Genomic DNA, 24,986 nt, shown 5'->3' on the forward strand with positions numbered 1-24,986 from the left:
ATGCAAAACACAAGCAGAGGAGAGGAGTTTCACTTTCAGTTTTACTTTCACAGCAGCAAGCAGCTTTACTACAGAACAGTTGAGCTAAACCACGCCCAGCCTCCTTCCTGTCTCCTTGCTCACACAGCAAATACTGTTTGAGTTTCCAAATACCCCTCAAGTCTCTCACACACTGACAGGATGCTAGCCAGATGAATACTGATGGATGCTGTGGGCTGGGACATTCTACTCCCCCTCCCACTCTGTTCCAACTGCCACTTGAATTATATTAATACACTGTGATGCTATGGAGTTACACATTCTACATTAAGTTTCAGGCTGTAAGTGTCAATATATCAAGCGCGAGCATATAGTTTCATAGCGAAGCACAGGCATCCAGCTAGTTTATTATATATCCTTACTGAACCATTCTCCAGTCAGTTCAGCATAGTTCTTACGGGTTTCCTTCATTCCTAATTTATCTTTGTAATAACTCTGTGATCTAGATATGGCTGAGTTAAAGTTATTCTTGGGTACTTTAGTGAGGTTCAACATCTTACTAGGCCAATATATGAGAACGTAAACACAATCCATTGTTGGTTTAGTTAATCACCCACAGGAATTGTATTGTTCCGCAAAATAAACTTTCACTTTCCTGAACTATATTGGAAACCACGGTCTAAAGAACACACATCTTGTTCATTCCTAAGTAGTGATTTTCGGTGACCATCATAAATAGACAAGGATAATTAGGTGTGGAAAGAGAATCTTTACCAACGATCAAGGAGTTTGATCCTGACTGGCTCAAGGTTGACTCAGCCTTCCATCCTTCCGAGATGGATAAAATGAGGATCCAGATTGTTGGGGGTAAGAGGTTGACTCTGTAAACCGCTTAGAGAGGGCTGTAAAGCACTGTGAAGTGGTATATAAGTCTAAATGCTATTGTTAACTATCATCTATCTGTCATATCTCTCTCTATCTATCTATCTACCTTCTGTTTATCTACATCTATCACTGTCTATATTCTAAGATAATACGCTCTCTCTCATTTTCTCTCTCTCATTCTCTCTCTCTCATTCTCTCTCTCATTCTCTCTCTCTCTCTCTCTGTGTGTCTGTCTCTCTCTGTTTCTCTCTCTCTCATTCGCTCATTCTCTCTCTCATTCGCTCATTCTCTCTCTCCTTTACAAGAGCTCTGGCGCAGTGGTAAGAATAAAATATTGCAGGCTGACTCTGCCCACTGCCAGGAGTTCGATCCTGACTGGCTGAAGGTTGACTCAACCTTCCATCCTTCCGAGCTTGATAAAATGAGGACCCAGATTGTTGGGGACAAAAGATGCTGACTCTGTAAACTGCTTAGAGAGAGCCTGTAAAGCACTGTGAAGCGGTATATAAATCTAAGTGCTATTGCTATTTAAATTAGATTTAAAATGAGTTCACACAGGAAAAGCAATCCTTCCATTGACTGGTGCACTCAATAGATTTGGAAACCGTAAATCCTAGTTTCCAGCCAGTAGGTTCCAGGGAACATCACATTAGGAAAATGTGAGGTCAAGGAACATAGGTACACATACAAGATGGTTGCCAGTTTTACAGCCTGTAATGTTTTGAGTTCACAATACATCTAACGCAAGCTGTCATCAAAAAATGCACTTGTTCGTATTACAACATGTACTTCCTAATAAGGGATAAGAGAGTTTTCATTACATTGCTTGCTATTTTTAGCATGCTTAGTTTTTGGCCACAACAATAGATGTTCCAAGCCAAGTTAAACCTACAGCTGCAAAGGAAAAACATGGTAGAAGGATGGTGGTTAAAGATGCAGGAGAAAATTATTTAAACTTGAAGCAACACATGTTTAGGAATTATGCACTGGGAAACAGTGATCCACAGTTGATACCTGGGCCTTGGGAATACCAGAAAATCTCCTAAACATCATTATCTCTTTGTGAACTTTGAAATTCTCAACTTGAAATTTCAAAATGAATAGCATTTGGTGGAGCCTTGGTAGTACAGTGGTCTAAAACACCCTGTTATTAAGACCAGCTGCCTGCAATTACTGCAGGTTCGAATCTCGCCAGGCTCAAGGTTGACTCAGCCTTCCATCCTTTCTAAAGTAGGTAAATTGAGGACCCAGTTGTGGGGGCAATAAGCTGACTTTGTATAAATATACAAAAGGATGAAGGCTATTGCTTAATGCATTGTAAGCCGCCCTGAGTCTCCGGAGAAGGGCGGCATATAAATCAAATTAAAAAAAATAATAATAATCGGCTTTTGAAAAAAGATATTTAGAGGTTTTTCTAAATTGTGGAAGCAATACGAATTTGCTTGCTTAATGGCAAGTTGTCTTTATTTTTCGGCGTTCACCTAAGTACAAGTGCTTCTTTGAGTAAGGCAAGAATGCTCTTACTGGGAAGTGCTATCACTAATGAGTATTGTCCATGTAGTCTCAAAAACAGAAGAGGGCATTCCAGAACTCCGACCCAGACATAGCTTATGCTACTATTTTATTTCACTAGCAAACAAGATTTTTCTTCCCCATATCCTACTTGGGACCAGGAATTCTAAGGTCTGATTTGACCACCAAGGAAGACCAAATGCAATAATGTGTTTCAACTTTTCTGACTACTTATTATTCAGAAAATGTACATGACATTGCTCTCTTAAGGTAGTTTAGGTAAAGGTAAAGGTTCCCCTTGCACATATGTGCTAGTCGTTCCTGACTCTAGGGGGTGGTGCTCATCTCCGTTTCAAAGCCGAAGAGCCAGCGCTGTCCGAAGATGTCTCTGTGGTCCTGTGGCCGGCATGACTCAACGCCAAAGGCGCACGGAACGCTGTTACCTTCCCACCAAAGGTGGTCCCTATTTTTCTACTTGCATTTTTTACGTGCTTTCGAACTGGTAGGCTGGCAGAAGCTGGGACAAGTAACGGGAGCTCATCCCATTACCCGGCACTAGGGATTCAAACTGCTGAACTGCCGATCTTTCGATCGACAAGCTCAGCATCTTAGCCACTGAGCCACCGCATCCCTAAGGTAATTTACAAAGTACATTAAAATCTAAACACCCGTTAAAAATAAAGCAACTATTGGGAATAAAATTAAATCAGAGGCTCCATATAGCAATAGTATTTAGACTTATATACCATTTAATAGTGCTTTGCAGCCCCCTCTAAGCGGTTTATAGTGTCAGCCTATTGCCCTCAACAATCTGGGTCCTCATTTTACCAACCTTGGAAGGATGGAAGGCTGAGTCAGCCTTGAACCGGTCAGGATCGAATTCCTGACAGTGAGCAGAGTTAGCCTGCAATATTGCATTTTAACCACTGCACCACCACAGCTCAGTACAAAAAGCTTGGTCTTCAACTGAGAAGGTGTGTATTTTCATTTATCTTAGCATGGCTACTGAAGTTTTCTTTATGGAGGGTCTTCATAGATAAGTCCTAATAGATTTTGTAAGGATTGTGGCAGGACAACATGAATTCTGCCTCTTATCAGATATAGTTCTATCCATTTATGATTCACAGCTCCAAATTTCAGGAAACACACAATTTATGCCCAAATACAATTTTGTCCAACCTAGAACTCCATCAATGCCTTTATACTTCATGTAATTCTTCACTGCAAAGGATTCTACAAGCTGTAAAATCCATAAAACTGGAGGGTATCCAGGTTGGGTGATCCTGGTTTAACATTATATGTGCACCCAGCCAATGGGGTTTATTCGGCCAATTATGATTAACTAAACTGAGCATAGCGTAATGTGTGAGCTTAGTCCCAGATTCTAACCTACAGCAAATCTAAAGAAATTTATTTTGGCTACAGCCAGCCTACAGATTGCTCCTAACAACCAGTTTCTCTTAAATCTGCTTAAGGGTGTGATATTTGTGTTGTTATTGCTGGCCAGATTCACAGCTTTTGTTCTCTCGTTTCGTGTTTTTCATTCTGATGGAATCTTTATTCTGTGCTTTGTGTTGGGAGCCTCGTGTATCTTAATTTGGAGCCGGGTGACACCTAAATTGATTGATTGAATGAATGAATAAATTTAAATCTTCACTGACAGTTGAAGATTTCCTTTCCCTTGTTTTCTTTTTTCATGCCTGCCTTTTTTGCTTGCCTTTTTAGATGTTAAGAAGAAAGCCAGTATGTTCCTTTGAAACATGTCTCTCACACGATTTAAGACTTTGCAAGAAGAATGCGGCTTAGCAAACCCAAACTTTTACAGCTGATATATTTCAGAACAATATACGGTGGGCTGGTGAGCTCGTTTCAGAGGGCAGATATATATGCCTTGTTTTCAGCTGGGTTTTATACCAAATCCATCCTCTATAATGAGAGTTTACATCACCGGCTGAGATTTTGGGGAAAGAGATTAAGAAAGGGACACTAGATCTCCCAGGAAAACAGCATGTTTTGCAGCCATCGAAAGAACTATTACAACGTTTGATTACATTCGTACAGCTTAAATAAGCATTTCTCAAGAAAGGAGGGTTGAGATGTTTTTCTCCCAAATATTTGTGCAGTTGGTATATTTCACAAGCCAGGAGGAGAGCAAAATAAGACTGTTTCTGAAGATGCCAATCTATATATATATAAACCAAATACTACTCACTCATCATGAAATCTCCAGCCTATAAACTTGAAACTTGGCATGTATGTTCCTCTTGGCTTCTAGGTGCTTGCTAAGAAAGGATTTTTCGAAATGACCATCAGATCATTAGTATTTCATATACAGTATTATATTCACACGCTCTGATGCTAAGAAGTTAGACGTTCTACTCCCCCTCCCCACCTGAAAAGAACTCTGTTCCAACTGCCAGTTGCCTTATATTAACACGCTCTGATGCTAAGGAGTTACACATTCTACATAAATTTTCAAGCTTTAAGTGTCAATGTATCAAGCCCCATCATAACTACTCATTAATTTTCAAGCTTTAACTGTTAATTTATCAAGCCCGATCACATAGTTTCATAGCGAAGCATGGGTATCCAGCTACTAGTCAGATTATAAACTTCTCTGAGCACTAAAAAAAAAAAATACAAGGCTCCATCTTATTTTCTATAAAAGCTGCATTCCCACCAATATAGGCAGCCCTCGATTTACAACGACAATTGAGCCCAACATTTCTATTGCTAAGTGAGACAGTTGTTTAAGTGAGTTTTGCCCCATTTTACGACCTTTCTTGCCACAGTTGTTAAATGAATCACGAATAAATTAGTAGCACGATTGTTAAGTAATCTGGCTTCTCCATTGAGAAGATCGCTCATCAGAAGATCGCAAAAGGTGAGTCACATAACTCTGGGACACTGCAAGTGTCATAAATATGAGTCAGTTGCCAAGCATCTGAATTTTGATCACATGGCTGCAATGGTCGTAAGTCTGAAAAGTGGTCATAAGTCACTTTTTTCAATGCCGTTGCAGCTTCAAAGAGTCACTAAATGAACTACTGTAAGTTGAGGACTGCCTGTACATAATATATAAACTCATAATAAATATATTCTGATTCTGCTTCTACATAAAATGTTAGGGCAAAAGAAGCCTACCAAAATATAGCTCAATGCAATGTTCTGGTTTCCATAATGTGGTTTGTCTGATTTTTGACGTAGCCATTGCAGTTTGGACACAAACGTTTGTGGTTTAATACAGTATGTCGCAGGAATGTAGCATTATAATTGTAATGGCCATAGTGCTACAATCCACTGGCAACACTGCGCCTGTTTGATCTCTTCTATTGTCTAAAAAAATAATATGGGATCCACCCTGTACACAAGACACACACCACTGAGATTGATGGCATTCCGCAGGCTGATGTAATGTATACCACAAATTCTCCAGAGCAGGCTAAAGGGAGGCTAAAGCCATTGCCTCTTTCTGCTGGAAATATTTTTGCATAAGTCTGAACCTTACATTGAGCTACAAACACAGGCTTGCAAACCACAGTTATTGAGTTCAGGGGTGCTGAAGAACAGGCAGAGTGGGGCATGGATGCTACGTGTATCCTGACTTTGCATCCATCATATATGTATAGTTCATAATTTCTGTCATTCGCACAATGATGTCAACGATTTGTTTGTTTATTTATGTATTTATGTATTTGTTTATTTGTTTATTTGTTTATTTGTTTATTTGTTTATTTGTTTATTTGTTATTTATTTATTATTTATTTATTTATTTATTTATTTATTTATTTATTTATTTATTTATTTATTTATTTATTTATTTTATTGGATTTCTATACCGCCCTACTCCTGAAGGACTCAGGGCGGTGAACAGCCACAGAATAAAACACATAAATACAAAAATTTAAAATAGAATAAAAACAAATTAAATAATTTGGCTGAGACAAATTTAAAATACCCCATAATTTAAAAACAAATTAAAATTTACATTTAAAAAGGGGAGAAGATTTAGGCCAGGCCAGCTTGATGAAATAAAAAAGTCTTAAGCGCGCGACGGAAGGTGCGCAGATCCGAGATCCTCCGTATCTCCGAGGGGAGCTTGTTCCAGATCGTAGGTGCCCCCACAGAGAAGGCTCTCCCCCTAGGGGCCGCCAGTCAACATTGTTTGGCCGACGGCACCCGGAGGAGCCCCTCTCTATGGGAGCGTACTGGTCGGTGGGAGGCTATTGGTGGTAGCAGGCGGTCCCGTAAATAACCAGGTCCTAAGCCATGGAGCGCTTTAAAGGTGATAACCAAAACCTTGAAGCGCACTCGGAAGACCACTGGGAGTCAGTGCAGCTCGCGCAGGAGAGGTGTTACATGGGAACTCCACGTCGCTCCCATAACCACCCACGTGGCTGCACTCTGCGCCAGTTGGAGCCTCCGAGTGCACCTCAAGGGGAGCCCGATGTAGAGAGTGTTAGTCCAGATGAGAGGCGACGAGGGCATGAGTGACTGTGCGTAGGGAGTCCCGATCTAGAAAGGGATGCAACTGGTGGATCAGGCGAACCTGATGAAAAATCCTCCCGGTCACGGCCATCAAATGCTCTTCTAAAGACAGCCGACAATGATACACATGACACACTGTCAATGTGGCACGTATTGGATGCCTCCGGTTGAGTTTAGAAGTGGTATTTAGCCGGTTCAGATCGGTTCAGGCAAACTGGTAGCGCCAATGATCAATTGGCCCCGCCCACCTGCTCCTGCTCTATCCTGTCCCTTATTTCCTGCTTTGTAGCTCATCTCAATCGCACAGCACAGCTGATTTCCCCCCACTCCTCTGCTGTTCTACTTACCATTGCTGACTTGGAAGGTAAGCAGCTGAGCTTCTAAATGCTCCATTTTCAGCGCTGCGCACCAGCGCCTTCGGCGCACGCGTGCACAAAGTGTGTGTGCGTGCGCGAAGTGCGTGCTTACCGATCCGGTTATTAAACCGGCAACATCCCACCACTGGTGGAGTTCCTACCCCATGCTAAGCCAGAGCCAAACAAATCCCTTAACATGTTGTATGAAGGTATCCCAGATGCCTGGCTCTGAGTCCCGAGACTGCCTTTGGATTATTGCATAATTCTTTGGTGCTTTTTCTGAAAAAAACCTTTCATAAGTTTGAGTTTGTAATTGCGGGGTAAATACAAAACGCCGCTTATTTTTTTTAACCATACTTTTGTAATTTGTAAGTCTTGCAACGAAGTATTCTTTAAATACATTTCATAACCCAAACTAAGTAACATCAGCAGTGCTAGAAGGGATTGGGTGTTGTGGAGAGGAGGAGGAGGAGGAGGAGGAGGAGGAGGAGGAGGAGGAGGACTGTGGGATCCTTGATGCTCTCTGAGCTTGCTTGTTTTCTTGCAAATGTTTCATTAACCAAACTAGGTAACATCATCAGTGCTAGTAAGGAGTGCTGTTTGCTGTCAATTTATACTCTGGTGGCTTGCCTGTCAGTGTGGGATCTATAAGAGATCTCTAAAACCATCCCCCACCCACACAGACAGGCAAGACATTCAGAATATACACTCAACGATTTCAGATCATTTTCTGCTTGCTGCCCAGAGTACTCCATAAATATGCAAATTCCAGCAAGGGCATTGGTGGCCCCCCCAAAAATTAATAATAATCAAGATTATATTTAAAAAACATCCAATCATGGACATCATCCTTGATTTTTCTGAGTCCTTTCCAGCCTTCTGCAAACCAGATAATTCTGCTCAGGCCTGGGGTATGCATGGAATAAAATGCCCAGACACTGTTTGCAGGTTAAAGGAATAGACAGGGTCATGTAAGAAGAAGAGTAGTCAGTTCTGTTGCACCAGGGTATATGCAGGGTGGGCTGCTGGGGGTTCGGGAGAACCCTGTGCAGTTCGGAGAACCCCCAAATTCCACTCCTGGCTGACCCCTCCCACCCTGCCCCTCCCAGGAGTCCCCATGAGGCCCATTTTGGATGCAGGTAAGTGCAGAGACTCGGGGAGGGTAAAAAACGGGCCTACCAGAAGTTCGGGAAGGCCAAAACGGGCCCATTTCCAGCATCCAGAGGGCTTCCGGAACCTGGGGAAGCTGTTTTCACCTTCCCAGAGGCTTAAGGAAAGCCTCCAGAACCCAGGGAGGAAAAAAATGCCCCCCCCCCGTTGTGGCGCAGGAGCCCGACTAGGCCACGCCCACCCAGCAACCAGGCAGAGAACCCCTTGCTAAAATTTTTGAAGCCCACCCCTAGGTATATGCTCCTGTTCCATCTCCCATTCCACAGTACCCAAGACATTAAATGAAGGGGAAGAGCTTGCAGAGCCTGGGGTGGGAGTCAAGAGAGGAATCAGCTTAGAATCCTTATGTTCCCATCAACAGTCTAAGTCCAACCCCTCTTGAATCCCATTGACTGCAATCTAGTACCAATGTAGTGCTGAGGGTCCATTGACTAGATTCTTGTGCGTAGGCATGAGCAACAGATCATCTTAACTGGAACTTAATCTGTGGCCCCCCGATTCTTGCTGCCTGGCATTAAGTGCTGTAACCATATGGATTTCTACTCACCCACCTGGTAACACACTGCAGTGCTCCATAGGGATCGTTGACTTCAAAGAACTGCCCGGGCTGGACCTCTTCCTCCTGATGAAATGCTCTTTCCCATGGAATGAAGATTCAGAGCCATTTACGGGCTGTATCTGCACCTGTTCTAGACCAATCTGGATATGGCCAACCTGTCCACCAAAACAGAAAACCACCTAAAGGTTAAACGTCTAAGGAGCTTTTCAATCAGATCATGTTTGCCCCAAAGGTTCAAACCATGGGTCATGGTTGCACCAAAACCACCACTGAGCCACGGTGGTGCAGCAGTTAGGGTGCAGTGCTGTAGCACTGCAGGTTACTTCTGCTGACTGCTGGCTGACTGCAATTTGACAGTTCGAATCTCACCAGGCTCAAGGTTGACTCAGCCTTCCAGCCTTCCGAGGTCGGTAAAACGAGGACCCAGATTGTTGAAGGCAATAGGCTGACTCTGTAAACTGCTTAGAGAGGGCTATAAAACACTGTGGAGCGGTATTTATTTATTTATTTATTTGTTTTAATTTGTATACCGCCCTTCTCCAGCAGGACTCAGGGCGGTGAACAGCCAGAATAAAACAGAACATACAAAATTTAAAAACAGTTTAAAATAATTAAATATTTTTGGCCGCAATTTAAAACAAACCCCATTAAAATCAATTAAAATTAACCAAAACTATGGGATCAAGCCAGCCCGGCTAGGTGAAATAAATAAGTTTTCAGGGCCCGACGAAAAGTCCGGAGGTCTGATATTGTACGTATCTCTGGGGGGAGGTTGTTCCAGAGGGCGGGCGCCGCCACAGAGAAGGCTCTCCCCCTGGGGGTCGCCAGCCGACACTGTTTGGCGGACGGCACCCTGAGGAGACCCTCTCTGTGCGAGCGTACTGGCCGGTGGGAGGCTATTGGTGGCAGAAGGCGGTCTCGTAAATACCCCGGCCCTAAGCCATGGAGCGCTTTAAAGGTGGTCACCAACACCTTGAAGCGCACCTGGAAGACTATAAGTATATAAGTCTAAGCGCTATTGCTATTGCAGTTTAACTCTGCCCACCGCCAGGAGTTTGATCCTGACTGGCTCAAGGCAGGGGTGAAATGCTCCCGGTTCGGACCAGTTCAACTGAACTGGTAGCGATGCAGCTGGTAGTTCGGAGAACTGGTAGCGATGGTGGTGCGAGTCTCTGCCCACCCACCCGGTCGTCATTACTTCCTGGTTTTAACCAGGAAGTAACCTGGTTAAAACCAAGGTTGGATGTAACCAGGACGTAACCTGGTTACGTCCAAGCATGCATGTTCACTTCCATGTGAACTGGTTGGGAGGATAAGTAGATTTCACCCCTGGCTCAAGGTTGACTCAGCCTTCCATCCTTCTGAGGTGAGTAAAACGAGGACCCAGATTGTTGGGGGCAATATGCTGACTCTGTAAACCGCTTAGAGAGGGATGTAAAGCACTGTGAATTGGTATATAAGCCTAAGTGTTATTGTTATTGTTAAAGATTAAATATCTAACGAGATTCTCAATCATCCAGGTCATGGTTGCCCCAAAGGTTCTTCAGAACTGAAGAAGCGTCTTAGATGAGAAGCGAAAGGTTTTCAAGAAAAAACAAACAAAAATAAGCAAATCCAGTTGGCTTTTGCAAAAGCACCTTTGGGACACCTAAAGGTTAATGCTGGGCCCAAATATCTGTCATTCCAGTTCTCTAAAAAATTACCCCGTAAGCAATAAGCTTCTTCGTTTCTAGTGTTTTAAGAGGCTTAAGAATTTGTAATTTCTCTTAGAGGCTCCTTTGAGCTTACGTGAAGGTGGAACATGCTCTTCCTGGTGCTGTTTTTATTTTTTTTTCCTCACACCTCTTTCCATCCTTTCAAAGCCTTTTTGCTTTTGGCACACACACACACACACACACACACACACACACACACACAGTGTGGGTAAATACAAAACAGAAGTGGCCTCTCCTGTGGTCTTTTCCTGAGTTTGAATAGAAAAGGAAGAAATGCAAGGCTGCTATGGGAACTTATTTTCATACTTGGTGGAGCTGTCCCCGAGCAAGAGAATATTGGGATAGAATCCAAAAATGGATTTTTGAAATCATGGGGTGTAGGATAAAATTGAACCTGGAAACGTTTTTATTAGGCATGAAACCAGATAATTTAAATAAATTGGTATCTTGCTCTCCACATCATCATTGCAGTCAGGATCGCATTCGCTCAAGAATGGAAATCCAAAAATATACCATCGGAGGCTATGTTAATCGCAAAGTTTGTCTGTGCAGAGGCAGACAAACTTACCGGTCTCTTACGAGATAGACAAGAATCGGGGATGTATACCATTTAATAGTGCTTTGCAGCCCTCTCTAAGTGGTTTATAGTGTCAGCCTCTTGCCCCCAACAATCTGGGTCCTCATTTTACCGATCTCGGAAGGATGGAAAGCTGAATCAACCTTGACCCAGTGAGATTTGAACTGCCAAACTGCAGCTAGCAGTCAGCTGAAGTAACCTGCAGTACTGCACTCTAACCACTGCACCATCGTGGCTCTTACCATAATAATATATATTAAGGATATTGCGTCTATGTCACATTGTTCACGATTCGCAGGAAAGCAGACCATAAAGACAACGGAAACAGCACAAAAACATTCACAGGCTAAACTAAGATGATCAATCTAACTATGATAACATCCCCCAATCCGCTTAAGCCACAAAGAGACGCTGGAAAAGCAGTACCGTGCAGGCTTGCAAAATGCAAGAAGAGACGAAGTCAAATCTAATGCTAAAGGAAATACAAAGTACACGAGATTATTAAATCATCTTCCTCCATCCCGACAGACGTTCTGCAATACCACGAAGCTATTTTTAGCTACCATAAATATACAACATATTAAACCGGTTTTAAAGAGTTTTCTACAAAATCTGCAACAATCCTTCGGTACAAAAGGATGGAAGGACGCTCCTCTCTCTAATTTGACTCTTATGTAAACCCACCCTACAGAAGAAAGCTAGAAATACGACATTCATTTAAAGGTTTTTTATACCAGCCAAGCAGTCACCCAAACAAACTCGCCAGGATATAGAACAGCTGTCTGCATTAATGTGATTTACAATCTACAATTACATATGTGTTATAATTTATACAGACTCACACATACCACACACATTCCTTGTCTTTGCTTACAACCGAGATGTGTCATTAACACAGCACAGCTCCAAGCGGTCCGTAAGATATAAGCTCAATATAAGAGACCCATTTTCTCCTACATCACAAGATTATTTAGGCAAAGCAGGAAATGTTTGGACTTCTTTCCTAACTGTGTTTTGGCATTCTGGCCAATGCATCTGATCTAAACCCTTGTTCTTTTTAGTACGTGGTGATTGTAAAACCTTAGGAATGGAAGCTTACGAGCAATCCAGCGAGACTTACTAAGTCCTCACGAGCAATCCAGGAAGACTTACTAAGTATATTATTCTTGTAGTTAGGATCCAACTTTTTAAATGGAAATTTTAAATTTGGTCTTAAATTATTGGGGTTTTAAATTTTCAGCCAAATTATTTAATTCGTTTTACTTTATTTTAAATTTTGTATTCATATGTTTTATCCCATGGCTGTTCACCGCCCTGAGTCCTTCGGGAGTAGGGCGGTATACAAATTGAAATAATAAATAAATAAATAAATAAATAAACTCCTAGGAAGAGGGTCATATTAAATCCTTGGTACAGTCAGAGGTGGGTTTCAGCAGGTTCTGACCAGTTCTGGAGAACCGGTAGTGCAAATTTTGAATAATTCAGAGAACCAGTAGTAAAAGTTCTGACTGGCCCCGCCCCCATCTATTCTCTGCCTCCCAAGTCCCAGCTGATCGGGAGGAAATGAGGATTTTGCAGTAACCTTCCCCTGGATTGGGGTGGGAATGGGGATTTTGTAGTATCCTTCCCCTGCCATGCCCACCAAGCCACGCCCACAGAACTGGTAGTAAAAAAATTTGAAACCCACCACTGGGTACAGTGGCTGAATCCATACAGCATGTGCTCTTCCTTAAACGTGCGTTTCTCAACCTTTACAATTTTAAGACAGCTGGCGAGGGAATTCTTGGATTTGAAGCCCACAAAAACTTAACGTTGCCAACACTTTCCTTAAATCCATTTTATGGATAAGCGCAATGATCAGTAATGCAGTGTTTGTGATGCCACTGTCTGATCAAGCGATGAATCAATCAGGCTTCTATTTTCTGAGATGGCCAAAGACTTCATACCAAAGGCTGTATATCATCTATGGAGATTCTCAATCCTCCAGGTCACGGTTGTCCCAAAAGTGCTTTTCAAAAGGCACCTGGGCTTTTATTTTTTCCCCTTGAAAATGTTTTGCTTCTCATCCAAGAAGCTTCTCCAGAACTTAATTAAGCTAAATTGAAATTATAACTGTGGGCTCATCCCATTTGATGGGCTGCAGCCTCCAACACGCCACTCAAAGGGCCAAGGTCAACCCAAAAAGATTTTCTAGGGCACACAATACAGGCAGTCCTGGACTTACGACCACAATTGAGGCCAACACTTGTGTTGCTAAGTGAGACATTTGTTAAGTGAATTTTGCCCCGCTTTACAACTTTTCTTGCCACTGTTGTTAAGTGAATCACTGCAGTTGTTAAGCTAGTAGCATGGTGGCTCAGTGAATCTGGCTATCCCCCCATGGATTTCGCTGGTCAGAAGGTCACAAAAGCGGTTCACATGGGACACTGCAACTGTCATAAATATGAGTCGATTGCCAAGCTTCTGGATTTTGATCACGTGACCACGGGGATGCCGCAACGTCCGTAAGTCTGGAAAATGGTCCTCAGTCACTTTTTTTAGTGACGTTGTAACTTTGAACTGTCACTAAATGAACTGTTGTAAGTCGAGGACTGCCCGTAGAAGTCATTGGACAGCATTGAAATGCGCTGAAATACACGGAATGGTTATTTGAGTCAACTGTCAGTAGAGGGCACCACTGGGCCATCGCTTAGCTTCTCAATGACAAATCCACTTCGAATTGAATGAATGACCTGGAAGGGACCTCGGAGGTCTTCTAGTCCAGCTCCTGCTCAAGCAGGAGAACCTATAGCATTTCAGTCAGATGACTGTCTAGACCCGTGAGGCTACCCTGTGGCACGTGAAGCCATATCGGCGAGCATTCTCCTAGCTCAGCTCCAGCATGCATATGCGTGCCAACCAGCTGATTTTCGGCCCTTCCGGGCTCACCGGAAGTCAGGAAACAGGCTGTTTCTAGCCTCCAGAGGGCCTCAGGGGTGGGTGGGGAAGGCTGTTTTCGCCCTCCCCAGGCTCCTAGAAAGCTTCTGGAGCCTGGGGAGAGCGAAAAAAATGGCCTTCTGGTTCCATCAGAAGTTGGGAAACGGGCCGTTTCCAGCTTCTGGATGGCCTCTGTGGGAGGGGGGAGGCCGTTTTCGTCCTCCCCAGGCTCCTAGAAAGACTCTGGAGCCTGGGGAGAGCGAAAAAACGGGCCTACTGGGCCCACTGTGCCATTGTGTGGCAAAAGTGGGGGGAGCACAGAGGGTCCTGTGTGCATGCGTGGGGGGACGGGGTGCATTAAATTATGGGTGTGGGCACGCACGCGCCCCCCCCGGTGCTCCCCCCACTTTTGGCACGCAACAGCAAAAAGGTTAGCCGTCACTGGTCTAGACTCTTCTTCAAAACCTCACTGTTAGGAAGATTCTCCTTAATTCCTAGTTGCTTCTCTCTTTGATTAGTTTCCCACCATTGTTTCTTGTCCTGCCCTCTGGTGCTTTGGAGAATAAATTGACCCCCTCTTCTTCTTTGTGGCAGCCCCTCAAATACTGGAATACTGCTATCACGTCACCCCTAATTCTTCTTTTCGTTAGACTCGCCAGACCCAAAAGTCTCCAGTCTTTTAGTTGCTCTTCTTTGAACTTTTTCCAAAGTCTTAACATCTTTTTTGTAGTACGGTGACCAAAATTGGTTGGCAGTATTCCAGGTGTGGCCTTACTAGGGATTTGTAAAGCAGCACTAATACTTCACACGATCTTGATTCTATGCCTCTGTTTATAGAGCCTTGGTAGCACAGCAGACTAAAGCACTGTTAAGTAACACCAGCTGCCTGCAATTAGTGCAAGTTCAAATCTCACCAGGCTCAAGGTTGACTTAGCCTTCCATCCTTTCGAGGTAGGTAAAATGAGGACCCGGATTGTGGGGGCAATAAGCTGACTTTGTATATAAAAAAAGAACACCGCTTAGGGGCCCCCCGAAAGCCCTACTAAGGAGGTATATACAAAAGTATGAAGGTTATTGCTTAACGCATTGTAAGCCGCCCTGAGTCTCCGGAAAAGGGCGGCATATAAATCGAACCAATAAATAAATAAACAATAAATAAATATACAACCCAGGATTGTATTAGCTTTTTGGTCTTTCTGGTCTTTTAAATGCTTTAGGGTCTTTTAAAAAGGTTATCTCGAGGGTTCGGGGAGGAGCTTTCCTAACATGCAAATGTAGAGTAGCTATGCAGAGACATGTTCCAAAGAATAGCCCCCCTCTCCACTTTGTAATTAAAGATCCAAGAACAGGTGCATATTTTGGTCATGTTTCTTCATGCAGATTTTCTTCCGAATATACGTGGAGGCCTAAACATTCCTTGGCTTAGCTCTCCACAGAAGAGGGGGAAGCACAGAGGCAGAGAGAATAGAGAATAGAATTGTCTGCTTATTTGTGCTGTAGAAATAACAATTCTGCCCCCCTTCTTTCCTTTACGCAGCATTCAGACACTAGCAAAAAGGAGGGGAACTCTCCTTTTCACTCCATGTACATGTAGACATCCGACCTACACTGTGTTGTTTCTCTGTGTCATATAATATATATGGGTATAGGCCAGGGGTGAAATCCAACAGGTTCCGACAGGTTCTGGAGAACCGGTAGTGGAAATTTTGAGCAGTTCGGAGAACCGGCAAATACCACCTCTGGCTGGCCCCATGGTCACGTTTAAAGGTAAAGGTAAAGGGCTTTTGAGCGCATGGCAATAAGGCCAAGCGCTTATTTCAGCGTTCAAAAAAATATAAGACAGGGTCTTATTTTCGGGGAAACACGGTACAGTTAGTAATGCCGTACATTTTCTAAATAAAATAAAAATAAAAGAAATTCCTTTCCGTTGGTGACTTGCTTCACACCTTTGGATTGTGCCACATCAAGTCAATATCCAATCTTAGTGGTCACACACAGATACTCCTCAATCTATGATGACTCGTTTAGTGACCAGTCAGAGTTTAAGGAGCTCAGAAAAGGTGCTTCATGGCACTTCTGAACGTGGTAAAATCTCATGCTGCCCCACCTCCTCCAGTTCGCACGACAGCCTTCGGACACTTGGTTACTGCTTTATATTTACAACTGGGTGCAGCATCCCACAGATATGTGACCACAATCTGTGACATTTTTGCTGGTTTCCGGCAAAATATGTCCCCTTGCAAGAATAGATTTGGGCTTTCGACAGCGTTATTCATTTAATGTCCCCTTTAAAAATGGTCATTAAATCAGGCTGCCCGGATTTACAATCATCACGAGGTTACAAGCAAAATTCCAGTTCCAATTGCGGCAGGGGTGAAATGCTCCCGGTTCAGACCGGATCGCCTGATCCGGTAGCGATGGCGGCGGGTGGTTTGGAGAACCGGTAGCAAAAATCCCTCCCCTCCCCCACGCCCAGCTCAGCCGCGTGATAATTGGAGCCTTTTTTTTTTACTTTTAAAAGCATTTTTTCTACAACCTCTTCGGCCGAAGAGGTTGTTTAAAAAATGCTTTTAAAGGGCTCTGACGTTGCCTGATCGTCAGAGGCTTTTTTTTTCCTTTTAAAAGCAAAAAAAAAATGCTTTTAAAAGAAAATAAAAGCCTCTGATGATCAGGCAACTGAGCTGGGATCGTCAGAGCCCTTTAAAAGCATTTTTTTCTTCAACCTCTTCGGCCGAAGAGGTTGTAGAAAAAATGCTTTTAAAAGTAAAAAAAAAAAAAAAAGTTGGCCATGCCCACCCAGTCACATTACACCCCACCAAGCCACGCCCACAGAACCGATAGTAACAAATTTTACATTTCACCACTGAATTACGGTCATAAATCAAGGACTATCCGTATATAATTTTTTCTCCGGAATGATGCTTTCCACGTTAAACGAAGCATTACATTTTCCATGGTCTGCATTTACCGTATCTGTAGTTTTTGATGTACAGTGAGAATTCAACCCTCCAACTTTCTTCTAAAAAGAAAGAAAGGTAGTTTTTCTACGGTAGTTTTCTAAGTGAATGAAATTATGAGTAGAGAGAAACATGATCTCTCCCCAGCGTCTGAAGCGGCAACTCCAGACAGGAATAATCTATATGGGAATGAGACCTCCCACAAGTTTTTCTACTGTGTCATATTTCTAGACAGTGCAATTAAATTTAAAACACGCATAAGCTGTGTTACTACAGCGGGGTTATCCATGATTAACTGTACTATGCTTTCCCCTAATAATTCTGTTTCCTTAGTACGAAACCCCAAGCCAAAAATGATGGGCCAAATCTGAGTTCAAGCACCACGTAAGACAAAAAAAAAAAAAAATAGGGCTACTGAATTTGTCAAGGAAGGAAGCCAGTTTAATTTGCTTTAACTTGCAAATTTAATTTGTCAAGTAAAGTGAGCCGATGGGTCTTAAGCGAGGTAAATTCTTCTCTGACTTGGTCTCAAAACTTCTGGAGACTTCCACAAAGGAATTATTGGAGGATTATTATGAGGAAATGGATGACATGGTGATGCCAGACAGGCTGGCTGAGGACTATAAGTGATCCTCGACTTACGACCATTTATTTAGAGACCGTTTGAAGTTACAATGGCACTGAAAGAAATGACTTATGACCATTTTGCACATTTACAACTTTTGCAGCATCTCCATGGAAATGTGATCAATATTCGGGCGCTAACAAGCTAACCAGTCTTATACAGGTAGCCCTCAACTTATGACAGTTCCAAGTTACAACAGCACTGAAAAAAAGTGACTCGTGACCATTTTTCACACTTACAACCCTTATAGCCGTGATGGCGAACCTATGGCACGCGTGCCACAGGTGGCACGTGAAGCCATATCGGTGGGCACGCGAGCATTGCCCTAGCTCAGCTGCAGCACACATGAGCACGCAGGCCAACTGATTTTCAGGCCTTCTGGGCATATTGGAAGTTGGCAAACGGGTTGTTTCCAGCCTCCAGAGGGCCTCCAGGAGGGGTGGAGAAGGCCGTTTTCACTCCTAGAAAGCTTCTGGAGCCTGGGGAGGGCGAAAAAACAGGCCTACTGGCCCCACCAGGCCATTGTGAGCCAAAAACAGGGGGACCATGGGGGGGTCGGGTATGCATGCGCGGGGGGGGGGGGTGAGGCGCATTGAATTGTGGGTGTGGGCACACACGTGTGTGACCCTACACGCTCCCCCGCTTTTGGCACGCGACGGCAAAAAGGTTAGCCATCACTGCCGTATAGCCTTCCCGTGTCAGGTGATCAAAATTCAGACGCTTGGCCACTGACTCATATTTACGACGGTTGCACCGTCCCTTTTTGTGACTTTCTTACAGGCAAAGTCAATGGGGAAGCCAGATTCACTTAGCAACCGCATGACTCACTCAACTGCAGTGATTCGTTTTAACAACTGTGGCAAGGAAGGTCACAGAATGGGGTGGAATTCCACTTAACAATGGAACTCAATCACCAATACTTTCAGCTCATTCTATAATGCAAAAAGTAGATTCAGAGACAGAGGGGGGGAAAAAAACCAGAAGCCATTTAAGTTCAGAATACGGCTACTAGGGAGGCAACCCAGAGCCTGAATGGCGTAGGAGGCTAATGCCTCCTAAAGGCAGCATTTAACATCCAGCTGCCTGCAATTACTGCGAGTTCAATTCTCACCAGGCTCAAGGTCGACTCAGCCTTCCATCCTTTCTAAGGTGTGTAAATTGCGGACCCAGTTTGTGGGGGCAATAAACTGAATTTGTATAAATATACAAAAGTATGAAGGCTATTGCTTAACGCATTGTAAGCCACCCTGAGTCTCCAGAGAAGGGCGGCATATAAATCAAATTAAAAAACAAAACAAAACACCAGTCTCAGTTGCCTTAATGCTTTTCTGTCTCCATCGCCAAAACAGCGCCCTGGTGGTGCAGTGGTTAGAAGGCAGTATTGCAGGAAAACTCTGCCCGCAGTCTGGAGTTCGATCCTGAATAACAGAGTTGGAAGGGACCTTGGAGGTCCTTCTACTCCAACTCCCTGCTTGAGCAAAAGACCTTAAACTATGCCAGACAAATGGCTGTCCAGTTTTTGCTTAAAAACCTCCAGTGTTGAAGCACCCACAACTTCTGGGGGCAAGTTGTTCCATTCATTAACTGATTAACTCTCCGTTAGGAAATTTCTCCTTAGTTCTAGGTTGGTGACCAGGCTCAAGCTTGAGCCAGCCTTGCATCCTTCCGAGGTCGGTAAAATGAGGAACCCAGATTGTTGGGGGCAATAGGCTGACACTGTAAACCACCCAGAGTAGTGGTTTACACTACCGAGCAGTCTATAAGTCAGAGGTGGGTTTCAGCAGGTTCTGATCAGTTCTGGAGAAGCAGAAATTTTGAGTAGTTCGGAGAACCGATAGTAAAAATTGTGACTGGCCCCGCCCCCATCTATTCTCTGCCTTCCGAGTCCCAGCTGATCGGGAGGAAATGGGGATTTTGCAGTAACCTCACCCTGGAGTGGGGTGGGAATGGAGATTTTACAGTATCCTTCCCCTGCCATGCCCACCAAGCCATGCCACGCCCACCAAGCCACACCCACAGAACTGGTAGTAAAAAAATTTGAAACCCACCACTGCTATAAGTCTAAGTGCAAGGGCTCTTGCATTTTACAAAACTGGGCTCGGTCTTTGTAAAGCCGACAGCTGTCCCAAGTTACATTATGTTCTCTATTTCAGATCTAGGAGTACTTTTCAAGATGTGGAGTGTTTCCCTCCGTCTACTCTCTGCCAACGCTGATGCACTTAGCAAAGCTGGAAGGGGATCAGCCATAGGAGCTGGTCCATGTTTCTTGCTCCAGTGCTTAACTCATTGTTTAGCCCATGTTATTTTGATTTATGTATGGTGCACAGATGTCATAAGTGTAACTGCTCTTCACAATCATGGCTTCATCCTTCCCCAGATGAGATTCCGATTAACAATCCCAGAGTTTTTGGACCAGGAAGGAGGGTCAAACAATGTACTTAACACAGGGGAGATTTTCAATATCAGATCTCGGAGGAAAGCAACAAACCACAATGTCCTTGGATTTTCTTATTTCTCTCCAGGGTCTATAGCCTGTAGCATGAAGCAGGTTGCTTGCTGCACTATTTTGTGACTCGATTCTTGTGGGATGCTTTTGTTTATCCCAAGACATTACAAATGCAAAAGAAACCCTCATTTCCAAAATATTTAAAAGGTGGAAAAAAAAACACACACACCCTTATCTGCAATACCCTGCAAAGAAAGCAAAAAAGAGATTTGCTTCACCCATCTCTAATTCTGCATTAAACCTTTGGCTAGCAGAGTGCATAATCTCTCTGTTGTGCTGCTTTCCTGTCTCAGACAATCAATGTTACCACAGCTAAAATTCCCACCTGTCTGCTCCTCTCTCTCTCTCTTTTTTTTTTTATTTAATTGAGAGTTTTTTCCACCCATTGGTGTGTGTACATCTCTGCAGGCCCAGGAAAGGGAGTTCTGAACGCTCGGCAGCTCATGAATGAGATTAACAAAGGAGAGAGAGAAAAAAAATGTTGACAGCTTTTCAAAAGGGAAAGTAGCCAGATCACTTCTAAGCCCCAAGAAACTTTTAGTGGTAAGCTCCTTTTCTAACATCAATCAGGGAGCTGCTGGGATTCCATTATCTGGCTGCAGGTGCTCACCTAAGGCAGAGCATATATCTCCGTTTTTAAGCTCTGTCATCTTTCCAAACTAAAACTCCATAGAGCTTTTATCCCAAAGGGCAAATAAGACACAGGCAGGGAAAGGACAGAAGGTCCTAAAGGTAAAGGTTCCCCTCACACAGACGTGCTAGTCGTTCCCGACTCTAGGGGGCGATGCTCATCTCCGTTTCAAAGCCGAAGAGCCAGCGCTGTCCGAAGACGTCTCCGTGGTCATGTGGCCGGCATGACTCAACACCAAAGGCACACAGAACGCTGTTCCCTTCCCACCAAAGGTGGTCCCTATTTTTTCTACTTGCATTTTTTAGGTGCTTTCGAACTGCTAGGTTGGCAGAAGCTGGGACAAGTCACGGGAGCTCACCCTGTTTCGCGGCACTAGGGATTCGAACCGCTGAACTGCCGACCTTTCAATCGACAAGCTCAGCGTCTTAGCCACTGAGCCACAGCATCCCTATTAGAGGGTCCTACACAGACTCATAATATAAGGAACGGAAGCAACCTTAGAAATGACCTAGTCTAACTTCCAGTTCAGCGCAGAATCTGCCACTGGTAGACTTTGACTTAACACCACAACTTTTTAAATTTTAAATTTTGTATTTCTGTGTTTTATCTTCTGGCTATTCACCGCCCTGAGTCCTTCGGGAGAAGGGCGGTATAGAAATTTAATAAAATAAAATGAAATAAATAAATAAACTGAGCACAGGATTTCCTTTGCTAAGCAAGACGGTGGTTACGTGAGTTTTTTCCCCATTTTACGACCTGCTCCTAGTCGAAAAGTGAATCCCAGCAGTTGTTAAGTTAGCAACCCGGTTGTTAAGTGACTCTGGCTTTCCCATTGACTTTGCTCGTTAGAAGGTCGCCAAAGGTGATAGCATGACCCCGAAGACACTCCAACCATCATAAATATGAATCAGTGGCCAAGCCTCTGAATTTGGATCACATGACCATGGGGATGCTACAACGGTCTTCAGTGTGAAAAATGGCAATAAATCTCTTTTTTCAGTGCTGTTGTAACTTTGGTCCCTCAATGAATGGTTGTAAGTCCAGGACTATCTGTACCACAGCATCCCTACCAGGACTTTCAGGTCTCTGAAATACCATGTTTCTCCGAAAATAAGACCCTGTCTTATATTTTTTTTGAATCCCAAAATAAGCGCTTGGCCTTATTTTCGGGGAGGTCTTATTATTTTGGGGTGCGAGGAGCAAGATGGGGCTCCTCTTGCCGGCTTACCTGATTTCCAGCTCTGCGTTTAAATATTTTCGGGGAGGGCTTATTTTCATGGAGAGGCTTATTTTAGTGCATGCACTCAAAAGCCCAATTGGGCTTATTATCTTATTTTCGGGGAAACAGGGTATTCCCTGTGAAGAAGACTTCACCACTCAATCCCCAGAGAGGTTGCAGGATTTGGCTAGTCTAGAGAAAAGAAGGACTAGACAGGACACGATAACAGTATTCCAGTATTTGAGAGGTTGCCACAAAGAAGAGGAGAGGGTCAATTTATTCTCCAAAGCACCAGAAGGCAGGACAAGATACAATGGGTGGAAACTAATCAAGGAGAGAAGCAACCTGGAATTGAAGAGAAACTTCCTAACAGTGAGGACAATTAACCAGTGGAACAGCTTGCCACCAGAAGTTGTAGGTGTGTCATCACTGGAGGATTTTGAGAATAGACTGGACAGTCACTTGTCTGAAGTGGTATAGGGTCTCTTGCTTGAGCAGGGGGTTAGACTAGAAGCAGGGGTGAAATCCAAAAATTTCCCCTACCGGTTCTGTGTGTGTGGCTTGGTGGGCATGGCAGGGGAAGGATCAGGGGTGGGTTCTAAATTTTTTTACTACCGGTTCTGGGCTTGGCTTATTTTGTGGGTGTGGCTTGGAGGTCATGTGACTAGGTGGGTGTGGCTAGCTGGTCAGAGTCATTTCTGGAAGGTCCTCGCACTTACGACCCGACTCATTTGTTTGCTTTTAACACTGATCAGCTGTAGGGCGGCCCTTTGAAGCCCCGCGGCAAGAGTTTAAACAGTTTTTTTCCCTCTAGTCATCAGCTGGGACTCAGGAGGCAGCAATAGATTGGGGGTGGGACCAAATAAAAGGTAAGAATAACGTGGGGGGTGGGAGGGCGGGGGGGTGGGAGAACAGGTTCAGTGACGTCATATCGTCACCGCTACCGGCTTGGCCGAACCGGACCGAACCGGGAGGAACCCACCACTGGGAAGGATATTGCAAAATGTCCATTCCCACCCCACTCCAGGGGAAGGACACTGCAAAATCTCCATTCCCACCCCACTCTGAGGCCAGCCAGAGGTGGTAGTTCTCTGAACTACTTAAAATTTCCGCTACCAGTTCTCCAGAACCTGTTAGATCCTGCTGGATTTCCCCCCTGATTAGAAGACCTCCAAGGTCCCTTCCAACTCTATTCTGTAACACATCTAGTCAAAATGGCACAATTTGCATGAAGAGTATTATAAGGTGGCTAAGAAAAGTCCAAAGTTTGCCAAAGAAAAGAGAGAGAGAAAGAGAGAGAGAGAGGATTCCTAAATTTCTGACTGGATATTGAATGTGGCCCATTAAATTCAGCTTTCATTCAATACTTTAGGAATTATCTTTTTTCTGCCTCATGTCTGGTTGGCTGAACAGGAATCTCTATATCAATATGCGACTGAAAGTCTCCAATGTTTTGCTAGCACAAACGTGCAACCTTTGTGATGCAACCAAGGAGATGAACCCAATTTGAGGACAGATTAACAGAGTTGGAAGAGCCCTTGGAGGTCATCTAGTCCAACCCCCTGCCCAAGCAGGAGACCCTACACCATTTCTGACAAAGGGCAGTCCAGTCTCTTCTTGAAAGCTTCCAGTGATGAAGGTCTCACAACCTCTGAAGGCAACTTCTGTTCCATGGGTTGATTGCTCTCACTGTCAGAAAATTTCTCCTTATTTCCAGGTTGAATCTCTCCTTGATCAGTTTCCATCCATTATTCCTTGTCTGGCCTTCAGATGCTTTGGAGAATAGCTTGATCCCTTCCCGTCTGTGGCAGCCCCTCAAATATTGGAAGACTGCTATCATGTTAGTTATCATCTTTAAAGCGCTCCATGGCTTAGGACCTGGGTACCTACGAGACCGCCTTCTGCCACCAATAGCCTCCCACCGACCAGTTCGTTCTCACAGGGAGGGACTACTCAGGGTACCGTCAGTCAAATTATGCCGACTGGCGACTCCCAGGGGGAGGGCCTTCTCTGTGAGGGCTCCAACCCTTTGGAATTAACTGCCCCCCGAGATACGAAATATCCCTGATCTCCGTGCTTTCCGCCGTGCCCTCAAGACCCTGATGTTCCAACAAGCGGGGCTAAACATATGAACATGTGAATGTTTTTAAAATGTTATCTAATTTTAGGTTCTATTTAATTGGGCCAAATTATGTTATAATTTATTTATTTATTTTATTTTATTTTATTTTTCATATTTGTATACCGCCCTACTCCCGAAGGACTCAGGGCGGTGAACAGCCATAATAAATACAAATACATATAGAAGTTAAAAACTATTAAGAAACAGATTAAGTAATTTAGGCTCAAAGATTAAAAACATCCAAATTTATCTAAAGAGGTTTAAAACCCAATTTAAAAGCCAGTTTAAAAGCCAATTAAAAAGGGAGAGTTAGGCCAGACCAGCTTGTTGGAATAGAAATGTTTTCAGGGCACGGCGGAATATGCGTAAGTCTTGGATGTTTCGTAACTCCGGGGGAAGCCCATTCCAGATGGTGGGTGCCCCCACAGAAAAGGCTCTCCCCCTGGGGGGCCGTCAGTCGACATTGTTTGGCCGACGGCACCCTGAGGAGTCCCTCTCTATGGGAGCGAACTGGTCGGTGAGAGGCTATTGGTGGCAGGAGGCGGTCTCGTAAGTACCCTGGTCCTGAGCCATGGAGCGCTCTAAAGATAGTAACCAAAACCTTGAATTAATAATAATAATTTTAATTAGCAATTTTATGTTGTTTGTGTATCTATATTGTTCTTGACTGTACACCGCCTTGAGTCGTACGGCAGAAAGGCGGTATAGAAATATAATAAATAAATAAATAAATAAATAAATAAATAAATAAATAAATAAATAAATAAAT

General features: G+C 43.8%; 1 protein-coding gene across 1 annotated transcript in view; it reads right to left on the reverse strand.

Annotated features, from left to right (window-relative positions):
• Positions 1-24,986, reverse strand: part of ADAMTS17 (ADAM metallopeptidase with thrombospondin type 1 motif 17) — a 179,507-nt gene that overhangs the window by 150,942 nt on the left and 3,579 nt on the right. Inside the window, exon 3 of the mRNA XM_070953589.1 lies at positions 8,942-9,104. Coding sequence (XP_070809690.1) covers positions 8,942-9,104 — 163 coding nt within the window. The remainder of the gene's footprint in view (positions 1-8,941; positions 9,105-24,986) is intronic.

Source organism: Pituophis catenifer, unplaced genomic scaffold, assembly GCF_029215685.1.
Source record: "Pituophis catenifer annectens isolate HBS135680 unplaced genomic scaffold, rPitCat1.0.hap2 SCAF_14, whole genome shotgun sequence".
Lineage (NCBI taxonomy): Eukaryota > Metazoa > Chordata > Lepidosauria > Squamata > Colubridae > Pituophis > Pituophis catenifer.